This window comes from Morone saxatilis, unplaced genomic scaffold, assembly GCF_004916995.1.
Source record: "Morone saxatilis isolate NCDOM2014 unplaced genomic scaffold, NCSU_SB_2.0 Contig20, whole genome shotgun sequence".
NCBI lineage: Eukaryota > Metazoa > Chordata > Actinopteri > Moronidae > Morone > Morone saxatilis.
The window spans coordinates 3,534,398-3,550,149 of NW_023339763.1; the positions used below are offsets into that span (position 1 = coordinate 3,534,398).

Here is a 15,752-nt window from a genome sequence, read left to right on the forward strand (position 1 = left end):
TGTGTATCCAAAGCCTGATATGGCTCATTTCTGTGTTACACGGAGCTCTGCAGTCCAAAATAACTATTTAAATTAAAATCAGTGAGCCAGAACTTTGCGCTGGGTCACGTCCTCCTTGACATGTTTTTGGAAGAGCTGAAGGCTTTTAAATAACAGCAGAGAGTCACAGACGGTGTTGGAAAGTCAGAAGGTATCAGGAGACGGACTAACACATTGTTGGTTTTGGTGCTTTCATGGGATTGTTGACAATAACAAAAATATAGAATAACGCCACTCTTATACTTTAATCAGTATGCCACGGCCAGCTGTTTTATCCCATTGCTTTTTGTTTTCTGACAGGTTAATGGGACCTTAGTTACACATTCAAACCACATAGAGGTTGTAAAGCTCATAAAATGTAAGTATGCACTTCTAATTACATCTTCAGTATGCTGTGTCACATTTGAATTTCAGTGATTTTCATGGCATATTAAGAATATAATGTTACCTAGTTTCTGTTGGGGTGTTTTAAACTCTGAAGCTCTGGGTTTACTGCTTGCAGCCACTTTTTTAGTTACTGGAGCAATGAAATACACATTTCTGCTGACTGTGATGAAACAAAACCTGCCTGCAAACATACAACTCTTTGAGTCTTAGCTATGAAGACTTGTGGAGAATAAATATTGAGATTTAATTTAGGGAAGTCAGGGGTTTTCCTATTCACTTGTGTGTACAGCTGACTTGGACAAGACATATAAGTCATGACACAATATATCAGCATTATGGTAATATTTTGTTATTTTTCATTCCTTTTATGTGGTCAAATGTTTCTCTGACGGAGCTCCTTGTCTCAGCTGGTTTCGGTGATCAGATCTTCATGGTGGCTTGGATACTTTTACGTATTCTTCTTTCTTTCTTTCCACCCTCCCTTCATTCCTATCCCATGACTCCTCTCTGGCAGCGGGTTCCTATGTGGCCCTGACAGTGCTGGGGAGGCCTCCGGGGCTTCGTCAGATCCCCCTGGAGGAGGGAGAGGAGAAAGAGAAGGAGGAAGGGGCAGAGGTCAGCCCACCCTCCTCTCTCTCAGCTCCGCACTCACCTGCGCTGCCAGGTGGGGAACAATGCGGCCCCGTGACCGGCAGCATGTCCCGCAGCCCCCAGGACCACATCGCCTCCTCTCTGCCTGATGGGGTAAGAATATATATACATTTATATATATATTTAAAAGATGGGAACACATCATCACACTTACCACTTACTAATAGGTCGAGGTGGTGCACAGATACAATATACATATATCTACAATAGAACCTGACACTTCGTGATGAGATACAGACACTCAAAGTCTGATTTTGTTGTTAAAATTGAACTAAACTTTCTCAAACGCAGAAAACTCTGTGACATAATGTGTTAAAATCCCATAAACGTATACATGCAAGTTTTCCTGAAAGTGGGCACAAATGCAAACTCCTCCTCATTCTAACAAAAACTAGGGTAGCATATATTACTATCTCTTACTTATATTTCTATATTATTACTACAGTATCTTTCTTATTTAGTTTTTATTGAAGTGAGTAAAGAGTTTGATATATGGATACAGGGTGCCAACTACAGGGGAGCCAGGGGGAGCTTGGCTCCTCTTAAAAGGACACAAGCTCTTAATCATTGTGGATCTTGTGTAAAATTAGGCTATTATTTATGTATTATTCATACATGAGGATGAATCATCACTGATTCACCGATATAAAAATACCAGTAAGGTTAAATGAACTTTGCGAAAGGACTGCATTTGTGCTATGACTTTGTGCCAGCAGGAAAATGAAGCCTGGTATGTTAAGGTCAATATCATGGTTGGCTGTTCCTTATAGGAGTGCTGTAGGAACATTATCTGGGCTTTGTCATGATAAGCTTACTCCAGAATAATGTGTATTTGAACAGATTAGAATATAACATCAGAGTTTGTAATTTGTTCCAGCAGTGTAATGTAACACGTAGCTCTTCTATAAAGCTGTTTTCAAGTGCAGCCTCTTTATTATGTTTCTGTTTAAACTTCTTTTCTGCATTCTGGATGGGAAATGCAGCCCAGAGTAGTCGACAGGAGGTTATTCAGTTTATAAATTGGTACTGGTGAGTGAAATCTAATTAACATGCAGAGTTCCTGCTGTGTACAGTTATACAGAAATATATAAGAATCATAAATGAATTACACATTTATTCCTTAATAATATTCTTTACTCCATAAACACATGTAAATGTAGTTTCACAAAACTGTGTCTGAACAATTTGAAGGTGTAGGAGAGACGTGTCCTTATTTTCCTTATTATTTGGTGACTTTGTTTTTACGTGGAGTCTGCTGGGTCTGAATCATCTGCAGTGCTCCGAAATCATGTTATTTTTAACTCTGATAAGGTTCATGATATCTGCGGCTTATCTGGCTGGTACAACCCACACAGCTCATTATTTTTAATTAGCTCCATGGTCTCAGTCCATTACTGCCTGCTTTTACCAAAACTGCTGTGCTGTGTCAATGATTTGTCCTCTTTGTGACACTGAACATGTCAAACTAGAGACTGTGGTTTCATAAAATCTGGTGTCTGTGTAAATATTTTGGTAGATTTTTCAACTTTTTTTGCACCATGACTATACCATTTTTCTTCCTCATTCACTTCTAATATGTGAATTTGAAGACACGAAGAATCTACTAACTAACATTGTTGAAATCATATACTGCATCACTTTAAAATCATCGCCGTTCCCCTTTTTTCTTTTTTACTTTCAGTTTGATTAGTATCACTTCTCTCTTCCACTGTGTAAACCTCCTCACACTTACAGTTTTATGTTACAGGAATAATTTTGTAATGATGTGTTTTTCTGACTATTTTGTCTCAGTGTTTCCTCTTTTTCTCATCTTTTAGGCTGAGAACATAACCATGCACTGCCAGAAGGCAGACAACCTGCACAAGATGCTAACCAAGGAGCAACAAAACCTACAGGTGAGTTTTTGAGTTATAAATTAAGCTTCAGCTCACCTGTCACTTCACACACACTTCACATTAACACAGGTCACTGCAGGCTCTTTAGTCCACGGGACCGTTGTTAATTCAAACTGATAAGAGGGTAAACAAATTCTTTCAGGTTGGAGCCACAGGGTCCAGGAGTAGTGAAGCTGACGAGGGCGACAGTGGGGCTCCTCTGAGGGAACAGACCCCGTCCGTCCGGGGTGACAGCGGTGACGACGGGCCCTGGACCAACAATAACTCTGTGGGTATAATGTCATATTACAGCAGTTAGTATGGTTAACCACATTACCCAGAAGCACTCTTCTTCTTACTTTTCAAGTGTATTTTTGTAGTGTTTTTTCCAACTGCTTAGTGTTTATAGATACTGAAACAATTGTTGATTAATTTATTAGTTGATAAATGTATTTTCTCTGTTTTATATCACTGTTAATTTAATATATTTTGGGTTTTGGGCTGTTGGTCAGACAGAACAAACAATTTGAAGATGTGTCATTGGGCTTTGGGAACTTGCAGTGGGAGGATTTGACTATTTTCTGCTACTTTACAATCAATTAATCAAAAAATAATGAAGAAATTATTCAATAATTTATAAGCAGATGGCCTAGGTTTCGAAAATTCTCAGCTTTATTGTCAACATGATTCTTTTACTATTTTGGGACAGTGTTTTTTTTATCTGGTTTTTATTAAAAAAAACAACAAAAAACTAATTTACCACGTATTACGTGCTGCTGTTGACCAGGGGACATTGTTAATAATATATTGCAAGAGTTACCATGATCTGATGTTAAATACAACAGGAAGCCGCTCTGAGAATACTGCTTACCCAGACTCCTTTGTAAGAACAATCGTTTTTATCACAACTTCTATAAATAGGGATGAAATGGTCGTACTTTCCAATCTCTGGGGATTTCCCAGTATTCAGCCCTAGACTAAACAATCAATTTGGCTTAAGTGTTGTGTTGTTCTGCGTGTGTATTAATGTGTATGTGGATCTGTCTGTGTGTATTAGATGCACAGCAGCCCCCTCCCAGAGAGTCCTGGCAAAAGAGAGACGCCCTGTCAGAGCCCGGACGTCAGCCGCAGAGACGGCATCAACTTCTGCTCGTCGCCTGACGCTGAGGACCCCCCTGACACAGTAATATACACTCTCTCAGAAGTTTCATGTTTTTATTCCTTTTGGTTTTGTAAAATCTTTACCATCAAGCTAAAGTAAACATTTCCGTGGAATACAAGTTGGTGTATAATGGTGACGTGTGTTTTTGTCTATCAGTGCTTATAATCAATGTCAATGTATCACTCAGGACTGCAGTGCTCAGTGTATTGTGGGTAGCCCTCCCTACGTCCTCAACCCCCAGATCATCGGAGCAGAAGATGAGTACTTTCAGCAAGACCAGGTATCTAAAGAAGAGTTTTTTAAGCAACTGATGGACTAATTGGATTTTTATGAACATTTAAATATATAAAAAAAGGAAACAGTAAGGTGTATGAAGGCCTTTTGATTTATTATCTTCATAAAAATACTTAAAACCAGCACAGATTTGCTATTTGTCTCCTTTCCAAAAAGTGTAATAAATGAATCTCTCTCTCTCTCTGTCAGATTAATGGAGAGTGCAGCTCTTTCCAGAGCATAGACTTGCTGAAATCTCGGCCGGCTCACCTCGCAGTCTTTCTTCATCATGTTGTCTCACAGTTTGACCCTGCACCTTTGGTATATATGCAAATACACACACACATACACACACGCACACTACTGCTATTCATTTGATCAGCATTCTTTGGGTTGATACCAATATGAAAAACGCAAATATGATCTACTTCTACTGACCTTTCAAAGAGGAAAAAAAGATATGAGTAAGAGTAAATACTATTTTAATAGAAATTAATGTGGGCCATGGAACGATCCTTGTAGAGCACCATCATTGACATGGAAAAAGCTTTTTGATTAGATAATGTGTATTGTTTTGAGGCAGTAAAGAATAAAATAATCTTGAACTTATATACTAAATGGGATAAGAAACTGCACACTGACAGCAACATAAAGCCCTCTATCATCTTCCCTCTGTTAGCTCTGTTATCTCCACGCTGACATGCACAAGCAAACCAGCTCCAAAGAAAGCCGACGCTTCTTTATTGAATTCCACTCATTCTTTATGGATCGAACAGCAGTAAGTCTTTCTCTTTTTTCTTCAGCAGTCAGTTTCTTTTCTCTTGGACCATATTTTTGACTAGTTTGTATATTTGTTGATTTAACTCTGTCTTTTTTGTTGTCTTTCCCAGAATCTTAAAGTACCACTGCCAGACACAATAGCAGCTGAATTGGGTAAGGGGCAGAAAGGGACTAAAATGCATCTTAGATTTCTTCAATGAACTGAATTAAAATACCACAGAAATATCATATTTCATCATTTAAAGCAAAATCACTATTAGACTGAGATCCATATATGTTATTGTCCCTGCTTTCGTAATTTGTTTCAGAAATGCAGTCATTCCATTTAACTTGTGATAAGATATTGACTATTTTTGGGGTGTGTATGTGTGTCTGCACAGAGAAGCGGAGGCTGGAGTTAATCCCAGAGGAAGTCTGCAAACAGTACACGCAGCTGTTACAGGACACTCTTCTACCAGACCTGCACAAAAACCTGGAAGACTTCAGGTAACAGTCACACAACTGTATAATACAGTAAGAAAGTAATATCTCTATATGTTGCCCTGTGAATGAGTCTTTGTGTTTCTGTGTGTGCAGACAGAAGCGCAGTATGGGTCTAACTCTGGCTGAAGACGAGCTGTCTAAGCTGGATTTGGAGCAAGGAAAAGAGGCCTTGGAGAAGGAATGCTCCTGTGCTGAACACATCCTCTCCAAGATAGAGGATATCCTGTGAGTCCCCGAGCACAGACAAACATGAAGGCATTGTACATGTGTATATTCAGTTCCTGTATTCCTTGTGTGATTGTGTATGTGCTAACACACGAGTTACCTTTTGCAGGTTGGCGTCACAGCCCACAGAAGAGGAGAAGTGGTAAGGCCCCATAGCCAATGTGATATCGATTTCACTTTCCATTCATGTGTTTAACTGTTTAACCATTAACATGCAGTATAAAGGGTCTTCTTCATGCTTAGTTTGGTTGGTAAAGAATAATAATACTGTATTCTACTATTATTATCATTACTATTAGCTGTAGTAGTATTAGGACTATAAATACATTATTGTATAATAAAGAAATGTGTAGTTGAATCCTACAGCTTTGTAAATTGCCATTATTATTATTTACTGTATTGCCATACAGTAAATAACAACTGACTGTGTGTCTCTCATGTTGCAGCCAAACAATGCAGTATGTGATTCTCACCTATATGAAGCACCTCGGGGTGAAAGTGAAGGAGCCTCGCAGCCTCGAACATAAACGACCACGTCACATCAACTTCCTACCCAAGATGAAGGTCAGATCCCGTGTTCAGGAAGCCCCCTACCTACCTATCTATCTATAACGTTATATCTATCTATGTTACCTAGCTGGTCAGTTCCCTCCAAGATGTTGCAATCACGAAATTAACGCACATTCAACCAATCCTTGTGAATTCTGCTCAACCTTGCAATTTTGTCTAATCACTGTAACTTTTAATTTGTTCAATCACTGTAGTTTTCAGCGAGTTTCACCAATCATAACAGCCCCCACGTGGTGCAAAATGTATGTCATCAGACTATTGATTTTATTCTTACTGGAACAAGTTACCTTCCTATTTTTAATAAATTATTCAAAACAAATCACTATTTTCACAATTTTCAAAAAAATTACTACAAACATAGCAACATGCATTGCAGTTTTTTAGAAAAACTGCTGTGAAATCCGACATTTTAGGCCGCAGCAATGCCCAAAAAGTCCAAAATGCTGGAAGGACTGGATACTGTATCCATCTATCTATCAATGCTTTTAATTTACTATCTATACATAAAAAGTGTCTATTATTAGCATTATGTAAATGTAATGCAAGTGTTGTGTACATTTTATAATTGGACCGTGACACAGTATACAAAAAAATATGGGCAGGGCGATATTGTTCATCAGTATCAGAAAATAAGAGAATATTTTCCTAATCTTGTCATGGAAAATGTCAGCAAGATATAAACTAATTAAAAACATTTAACACAATTAACTGTGCTCCACTGTTATGGGTTACATAAAATAAAATGCGTAATTGATTTTGCATTATTATCATAAAGTCAATATCTAGTAAATATTGCAATTGCAAATATGTTGTCATCTTGACAAGCAGAAGACTATCAAGTCTGAGAAGGAGGGTGAGGAGAAGGTGAAAAAGCCTCGGTTTCCTAACATCCTCGGCCCCCCTCGGCGTATCAGCAGAGTGGACTCCACCTCAGGTGAGGAGAAAATGCAACCAAACCCTTAAAAGTTTTGTTTTAAAACACCACAGTTCCCACTACCTTCAATGCAGAGTGGGGGAACTGGTAACTGGTAAAAAAAAACTATAAAAGACCGTAAAAATCAAAACAAAAATGCTATAAAATGAATTCTGTGCTGTATTTTTATGCATTTTCTACCCCTGTACATGTGTGTTTGTGTGCAGTCGGTAAAGCCGTGGAGATAAACAAGCAGCGCTCACCAAAGCCACTCTCTCAGCCGGCCTTCGGCATACCTGAGCAGTCGGACTCTTCTGCAGCGAATTCTGGACGGATCCGTGGAAATCAGCCCAGTGAGGGATCGGACACCAGCAGCCTATTTTTGCCTTCCACCACCTCCCCTACACACAGCTCCCCCACCGGTCAGACTTCTGATACAAGTGGACAAGACTCAGACTCCAGTAAGATATACCTGTTTCTGTTCCTCACCTTATTTAAACAATTTAACAAATAAAATGTATTATTATTATTATTATTTGACACCTCACTAAGCACTTAACCAAACCAAACAATTATTGGGAATATGACAGTAGTATCGTCGATCAGTGACTCTTTTGACTGAGCAGTTCAGTAAAGAGTGATTTTCTCCTCTCAGATTGTTCCATTAAATCAATCAATCAATTTTAGAGGACTGGAAAGAACAGTTTTAATATATGTTCTTAAGAAAGGAGCAACAATTAGAGAAAATTAAGAAAAATAAACTTTTGTGTAGAAATTAAAAAAAACATTTTGTGACCCTTTAGACTCCCCTTTTGGAGGGTCCCAACCCCCAGGTTGTAAACCACTGCCCTAGGTAATACCACTATTAAGGAGGAGTATTAAATATAATGGGGTGTCTATTACAACTTTTTTTTTCTTGAAATTGTACATTGTTCTTCAAATATTATAACCTTTTTTTGTTTTTTACTTTTCACTGCAAAGAAATAAAAATCAAAGGACAGTTTTTAATGAAATACATTCCGGTACAAACTTTACAATATTACTATAATTAAATCATTTGCATTTTCTTTTAACCACGAACCAAAGACAAAAATTGAAATTTGAATATTTGAATGGGGTCTGAAATAACACAAGTTAGACCAGATTTTCTATATTTCCTCAGTATTTTACTGCTCTTCTCTTCACTCTACAGATGTGTCTCCATTCTGCATCCAGCCCAGACTGAGCGAGTGTCTGCATTCTGGTGACCACCAGGACGGCGTCTCCAGTCCGACTCAGTTTGACTTCAGCCCCTCCAACCTGGAGCACTCACAGGAGGAAGACCAGGATGCATTCAGGTATTTACAGGGTTTTGGATTTTCTGTTAACAGTCCATATCCAAAGAGAGAAGTTTGGGGTGCTGAGAGAAAGTTAATAATGTCATACAGTACAGACAGAAGCCCTACTTAAAAACCTTCATACTCAACTAAAGAATCAATAACCATTTTTATAGAAAACTGACACTTTGCTAAAGGAAATACTAACCAAAATAGTTATATCTCTCCACAAACACTGGTGTGCATATACTGCAGACAAATACCCCAGTATATAATAGAAATAAAATACAGGTAATTTCCCACTGTATGTTAGCTCTAATGACAATGTGGAGAGCACAAGAGAGGACATTAATGTACGGCTGCAACTAACAATTATGTTCATTATTGATGACTGTGCTGCTTGTTTTTGTAAAAAATGCCCAGCAGCCTGAGAATGTGTCTTTAAATTGCCTGTTTTGTCCTATCAACAACCAAAAACTCATAGATATTCAAATTGCTGTCACATGATAAAACTAAAAAGCTCCACACATTTAAGAAACACACATTTTTTGGGGCATTTTTGCTTGAAAAAAGACTTGAAAAAAGCATGACACATTATCCATCTCTATTAAGCCTCTCTCCCTCTTGTCTTCTTCCAGCAGCAGGATGGAGGTGCAGTGTGCGGGGATTTCAGCTGACATCCAGAGTGAAGACGATCAGGGAGGTGAGGTGGAGTGTGAAGAGGACCCTCTGAACTGGCAGAGTCTGGTCAGCCGAGGCGTTCTGGCCAGCTTAACGCCACAGGAGATCAAACGGCAGGAAGTCATCAATGGTGAGCCACCAACAGCACAAATTTCAGAGTGTGACATTAAAAAGATAAAATATAAATACAGTATGTCCTCTCATATGTCTGCGTCTGTCCACCTCCAGAGCTGTTCTACACTGAGCGCGCCCACTTGCGGACTCTGAAGGTGCTGGATGTTGTTTTCTACCAGAGGTTGAGCAGAGACGGTATCCTCCCCCCAGAAGACATCAAACACATCTTTATTAACCTGGAGGAAATCATTCAGCTGCATGGTAACACTACACACCCCTAACCTGCATGGCACAGAGGGAGCATAAATCATGGAATAAGTGTGTTAATTGTTGCTGCATATTATTCTCCTTTCCTGACTTTTTTCTTTTAATAGAATAGAATATGTGTGTGTGTGTGTGTGTGTGTGTGTTTATATATATATTTTTTTAATAAATGGCCACATAAACTAGGATTAGGCTCAATTTACAAAAGTATAGCTTGTATTATCATACTGTTTCTTTGGAAAACACTGAGACAAAAACCTCTCACATAAGAGCATCATTCCCATCATGCTCTTGGTAAGTTGTTATATTAATATGACATGCTGCCAAACATTATGTGGCTACTGTCATTGTGCATGTACATGGCAAAACTATTTCTGTGACACTTAATATTGCAAAAAGTTTTATAGTTGCAATGATATTTTTACAATTGTTATTCAAGCATATATTTCAAATATGTCTGTATTGTCAGTAACAACAGCCATGAGATGCTGAATGTTTGCATATCAGAATTTTCTTCTGACTCTGCTCCACAGTTTATGTAACAGAGCAGATGACAGCCATCAGGAAGAGGAGTGAGACATCGGTGATCGGTCCGATCGCAGATGATCTCCTGGCGTGGGTAAGACACGTTTCAGTTTATGCAGGAGGCATATCTAGCCAACAAGTACCTAATTAGGAAGCAATAATAAAATGTTCCGGGTTTTACAGAAGGATCAATACAGAAAATAAATAGTACATCCAGAGTAGTAATAATACATGCGAAAGGCCAAATAACATTTAATACACACTGTATCTTTGCTCAGTTCAACATGTTTCCAAAGTTGTATCAATAAGAACTTATTAAGGACTTTTTGTTAAGGATTTTTTCTTACTTATTGATGCTGAACCTAAAGGTTGATTGAAATGTCCATCAAATACAAGATTTACACTGCACGTGTGATGTGATGTAATAATTGATATTGTATGCATTTCAGTTGCTCTGGGTAAAAACAGTAAATACATTAAGTGTATTCTATGTTTGTGTGTTGATTTCAGTTCAGCGGGGAGGAAGAGGAGAAGATAAAGAGAGCAGTGGGAACTTTCTGTAGTAACCAGCCATCTGCACTGGAGCTCATAAAGAGCCGGAAGAAGAAAGACCAGAGGTTCAATTTATTCATGCAGGTCAGGTTTGTTCATTATGAGAGTGGAAGAGAATTGAGTAACAAGAAAGCAAGTTCAATCTTGACTCTTGGAAGTAGTATTTTGACTAGATAAACTTAGAGTCAACTTACACATACTCTATCTACAGATGAAGCTTGTAAGTGGACCCTGAGTGAGAATTGTGTAATGTTGAATTATTTTATTAAATTTTAATACATAAACAGCAGATATAAAATAACTAATATTGTCACTGAATTCAAGTTTTGAATTAAAAAAGTATTATAGTGCTTTTTATGTTAATGTTAATATTAGTATTGGTTTCCAGTCAACAGAAATCTTATTATAATTGCGTTGAATCACTTGTGGTCAACAGATGGGGAACTTCTATATGCTCATTTTGAGTGTATGTAAGGTTTACCAGTTGTGTTTTTACTGATTTTCAACCACAGCAGTGTTTTTTTTAAAGAAGTTCAGGATTTTCACTTTTATCTGATCGTGCACACAAAACCTGCAAAATCCTGCTGCAAGAAGACACAAAGCTCAGCAGGTTATAAAAACACAAGTAAACTCAAATGTATTTTTTAATACAAGTTGTAATTATAAGTTAGATCTGTTTATTGTATGATATGTTAAACCTTATTGTCCGTCTTCAGGAAGCTGAGAGCAACCGTCTGTGTCGCAGGCTGCAACTTAAAGACATCATTCCTGTAGAAATGCAGAGAGTCACCAAGTACCCACTCCTACTGGACAAGATTGCCAAGTACACAGGTATATTGGTAATAGATTGGATGATGAATGACAGAGTTTTGGTTCTACATCAAGCAGCTGTTGGTTATGTTTCTTTATCTCCCTGCAGAAGATGGCGAGGAGAGGGAGAAGGTTAAGAAAGCTGGAGAATGTTGCAAAAAGATCCTCAACCAGGTCAACCAGGCTGTCAAAGAGGCTGAAAACAAACAGGTACAAAAAGTGATATTTGAAATTGCACTGGAGGTTTTCCCAGTAATTGAAAAGCATTTAACAAGTGATTTTCTCAACAGAGGCTACAGGATTATCAGAGGAGGTTAGACCTCTCATCGCTCAAACCAAGTGAAAACCCAATGATCCTTGAGCTGAAGGTGAGAAACCTTTTTATTGAGCCCAACATGAAGTTTCGGTGCAGCAGATTAAACGTTACTGTCCCTTCGATTATCCACTATGGACTGATATCTAGTCTTTGTATCATCTTCAGCTTATTAATGAAACAGTTTGTTGTTGTTTTTTTATCGATTCTTGTCCTGCAGAATCTGGACCTGACCAAGAGGAAGATGGTGCACGAGGGACCTCTCTGGTGGAAAGTCAATAAAGACAAGACAATTGGTAGACACACACACACCAGTATATGAGAATAAAAAAAGAGTATAAACTTTCCACCTAAAAAATAAATAAAAAAATATGTATTTTGTTCACTTTTAGGAAGTTTGTGACTAAATTAAATAATGTAAATTAGTATATTACCCTCCGATACATAAACACTAGGGCTGTCCCCGACTAAAGATTTTAGTGGACTAGTAGTCGTTGGTTAAAGCCATTAGTTGACTAGTTGTTGCATGTTTATGATATTATTTTATTTATTTAATTACATATATCTTAACCTCCCAACTAATGGCAAGTGGATCGACTGCAACTCTTTTAATCGACTAACGGTTTCAGCCCTAATACACCCACAGTGTTATATAACCAGTGTCTTCTTTCAGAGCTGTACGCGATCCTCCTGGAGGACATCCTGGTTTTACTGCAGAAACAGGACGAGCGTTTGGTCCTCAAATTCCACGGCAAGAATCCGGCCAGCGCCGCCGACACCAAACACATCTTCAGCCCCATCATCAAACTCAACACCGTGCTGGTTCGCCCAGTGGCAACTGGTAAGAACTACACTGGGGTGTCACATTTTGCATTTATTATGTATTACTGCACTGAATCTCTAGGGTTTAGTCAGAGTTTGGCAGCCTTTACTATCGAAAGAAGTGCTCAACTAAGATGGAGAACTTTGTAAAACTAAACATCAGCACATTAACATTGTCATTGTGAGCATGCTAGCATGTTGATATGAGCATTTAGCACCACTGTACAGAACTACTAGCCTGGTGCCGTCTTATTGTTTTCTGCATATGTCACTGTGCCTGTATTATGTTCATTAATTCCTGCTGTGCACCGTGTATATTAAGTATTATATATGTATATTTAACTCTCATGTACTGCATCTAATAGTTTCATGCATGTCCTCATCAGACAACAAGTCTTTCTTCGTGCTGTCCATGTCTGAAAACGGGGCTCAGATCTACGAGCTGATGGCGCAGACGGTGTTTGATCAGAGAGCGTAAGTCTCGCACTACAAACACGGCTGCATGTAGTCTGCCTCCTCCGTCTCACCCTGCTGTCTCACCTCTGTTCATCCAGGTGGCAGTGTCTGATCACACAATGTGCTGAAGCCATGAAGGCCAAACCCCATGACAACAGAGACACACCTCCAGCTCAGTCTGAGTGAGTCCACTAACACTTGATATTGTTTGAATCTTTTCTTTTTTTCTTTTTGTTTCTAATGTGAGGAGTGTGTTTCAGTGCTGAGCGGGATGCGATTGAAATCATCAAACATGGGATGCCCAAGTCGAGCAAAGATCCTAACAGCACATCAAGCGGAAGCATCAGTTCTTCAGGTAGGTGGTGAAATGTTTAGTTTATTAGTCATTTAGTCAGAAATGTAATAAATTGAAAACAATTTTGACCATCGGTTAGGTAATTTATCAAGCAAAAATGCCATCATTCATTGGCACTGATTTTCTTCTTGTCTCTGTTTTATATCATTCTAATCTGAATATCTTTGGGTTTTGGACTATTGGTAAGACAAACCTTAAACACAAACAAACAAAGACAAACAAAGTGTATGTCTTTCTATCTGTTTACCAAATACTCAATTAATAAAACAATCTAATGAAAAATTACTGAATTGACTAATGAATTGTTAGATTAGAATGACTCAATACATCCATTGGGTCAGAGTTTGGTGTTCATCAAGAGAAAAACAAACTGTATCTCTATTGAATTTGAGGGTGACATACATAAAGCTTGTATTGCATTTAACATGTTACATAAAATTAAAAACTACACTTTAAATATGATATTCTAATGTACATAATCATCATTTGACTCCCAGATAAAGACGCCGCCTCTTCTCCCGACATTCAAGCTCCACCGAGTATGAACCCGTTTGATGGCATGAAATCAGAAGACGAGGAAGAGGAGATAGCCGTAGCGGACAGGCAGGAGGATGAGGAGGAGGATGAAGATGTGGATGAAGCAGAACTAGAGGCTTTCTTGGACGGGCAGCTGGCAGACACACTGCCCTTCCTGCAGCAAGGGTCACGTCAGGGCATTGCCATTGAAAACCAGGAGCACAACGCGTTTGGCATACCCTCCTCCAAAGGGGAAGAGGCTCTCAGGACATGTAAGTTCCATGTTAAAAGGGGCAGTTCACCCAAATTACAAACACAGATTTTTTTTTTTACCTCTAGTGGTATAAAGCCATGCAAGTTTTTTAGATATCTATTCTTGGCATATTTCAGAAAATAACAAATTTTTCTCGCTCCTAGTGGCGATGCTGAAGCAGTCTCTTTTCAACCACATGATGAGCAGAGAGGCAGAGGAGGAGACAGAGAACAAGCAGAGTGGGGCCCCTGGGTGTCAGCTGAATGTCTCTCTGCCTGGGAGCCCTGAGGGGCCCTCTGCTGCGTGTGATGAGGGCAGAGCGTCTGCAAATTCACAGAAAGACAACCATCAGCTCCCGTCAGGACCCTCAGGACTGTCAGAGACTGCTGAACGCAACGGTGAGGGGATCGCTTTCTGTGTGGATCTTTGCTATTGAAAGATTAAAGGAATAGTCCGACATTTTGGGAATTGTGCTTATTAGCTTTCGGCAGAGAGTTAGATGGGAATATTGATACCATGCTCATATCTGTCTGTTAAACATAAGGCTACAGCCAGCAAACGGTTAGCTTAGCTTAGCTTAAAGACTGGAAACTTGACGTTTTTACACTTTGTGTTTTAAAACGCATGAAACAAATAAGTTTCACCATGTTAACAAGAAGCAGGCTAGCTGTTTCCCCCTGTTTCAAGTTTTTGTGCTAAGCTAATTTACCTGCATTTACCTGCTATAACAAAGTGTGAACCAATCATGACACATATTTGTTTGTGGAGTACCTAAAGCATACCCTGCTTTATTGTCTATTTTACTCTAAATGGGAACATAATTTACTAAATGAACATCATGCTGTATGGAAGAAGACTTTAAACTAGAGATTGAGACCATAAACTCATCAGGAAACTGTTTACTAATAAGCTAATAAAGAAAGTAATAATCAATACTACCAGACTTATTTTTTGCAGCCCATCGAGCTGCCCCCTGCTGGCCATTAAAAAGAATGCAGATTGGAAAGTCACTTTGGGCATTGGCTTCCACTTGACAGTGGACAGACAGTGGCTGTTACTTAATATTTAACAGACACATTCGAGAGAGTTGTATTAAGTCTAAATCTATGCCTATTTGATCTATTCCTTTATGAGTTTGCTCTTCCTCTCCATCAAGGTGGTTTTGTGGTTCTGGATTTTGTTGGGGGCTCCGAGGAGAGCAGCACCGATGATGATGGGGGAGTAGGAGGTGATGTGGGTATCGACATGAGGAAACTGCTGTCCTCCTCCTCGCAGACAGGGGGCAGCGGAGGCCCCAACCTAAGCAGGCAGCTTATGACTCACCTGCGCCTCCTGCAGGCCGACCTGCAGTATCTGAAGGTAACTGCACATGTAACTGACAGCCTGTAGTTGTGAGCTGCTTTTACACACACACACAC

At 39.0% G+C, this 15,752-nt stretch overlaps 1 protein-coding gene across 2 annotated transcripts in view; it reads left to right on the forward strand.

The window, feature by feature from the left end:
* arhgef12b (Rho guanine nucleotide exchange factor (GEF) 12b) overlaps nt 1-15,752 on the forward strand; it is a 35,945-nt gene that overhangs the window by 16,243 nt on the left and 3,950 nt on the right. The window contains exons 5-35 of one of the 2 annotated variants that reach the window (XM_035666470.1): nt 340-397; nt 941-1,170; nt 2,895-2,972; nt 3,115-3,240; nt 4,009-4,134; nt 4,301-4,393; nt 4,597-4,707; nt 5,066-5,164; nt 5,277-5,319; nt 5,547-5,652; nt 5,743-5,874; nt 5,984-6,016; nt 6,321-6,438; nt 7,273-7,378; nt 7,585-7,818; nt 8,550-8,694; nt 9,315-9,484; nt 9,583-9,729; nt 10,266-10,351; nt 10,768-10,893; nt 11,526-11,640; nt 11,729-11,829; nt 11,910-11,987; nt 12,153-12,228; nt 12,606-12,773; nt 13,141-13,228; nt 13,309-13,392; nt 13,471-13,565; nt 14,063-14,353; nt 14,499-14,732; nt 15,491-15,693. In XM_035666470.1, the coding sequence (XP_035522363.1) occupies nt 340-397; nt 941-1,170; nt 2,895-2,972; nt 3,115-3,240; nt 4,009-4,134; nt 4,301-4,393; nt 4,597-4,707; nt 5,066-5,164; nt 5,277-5,319; nt 5,547-5,652; nt 5,743-5,874; nt 5,984-6,016; nt 6,321-6,438; nt 7,273-7,378; nt 7,585-7,818; nt 8,550-8,694; nt 9,315-9,484; nt 9,583-9,729; nt 10,266-10,351; nt 10,768-10,893; nt 11,526-11,640; nt 11,729-11,829; nt 11,910-11,987; nt 12,153-12,228; nt 12,606-12,773; nt 13,141-13,228; nt 13,309-13,392; nt 13,471-13,565; nt 14,063-14,353; nt 14,499-14,732; nt 15,491-15,693 (3,900 nt within the window). Of the gene's footprint in view, nt 1-339; nt 398-940; nt 1,171-2,894; nt 2,973-3,114; nt 3,241-4,008; nt 4,135-4,300; nt 4,394-4,596; nt 4,708-5,065; nt 5,165-5,276; nt 5,320-5,546; nt 5,653-5,742; nt 5,875-5,983; nt 6,017-6,320; nt 6,439-7,272; nt 7,379-7,584; nt 7,819-8,549; nt 8,695-9,311; nt 9,485-9,582; nt 9,730-10,265; nt 10,352-10,767; nt 10,894-11,525; nt 11,641-11,728; nt 11,830-11,909; nt 11,988-12,152; nt 12,229-12,605; nt 12,774-13,140; nt 13,229-13,308; nt 13,393-13,470; nt 13,566-14,062; nt 14,354-14,498; nt 14,733-15,490; nt 15,694-15,752 lie in introns of both variants that reach the window. The other variant, XM_035666469.1, reaches the window with a different exon arrangement.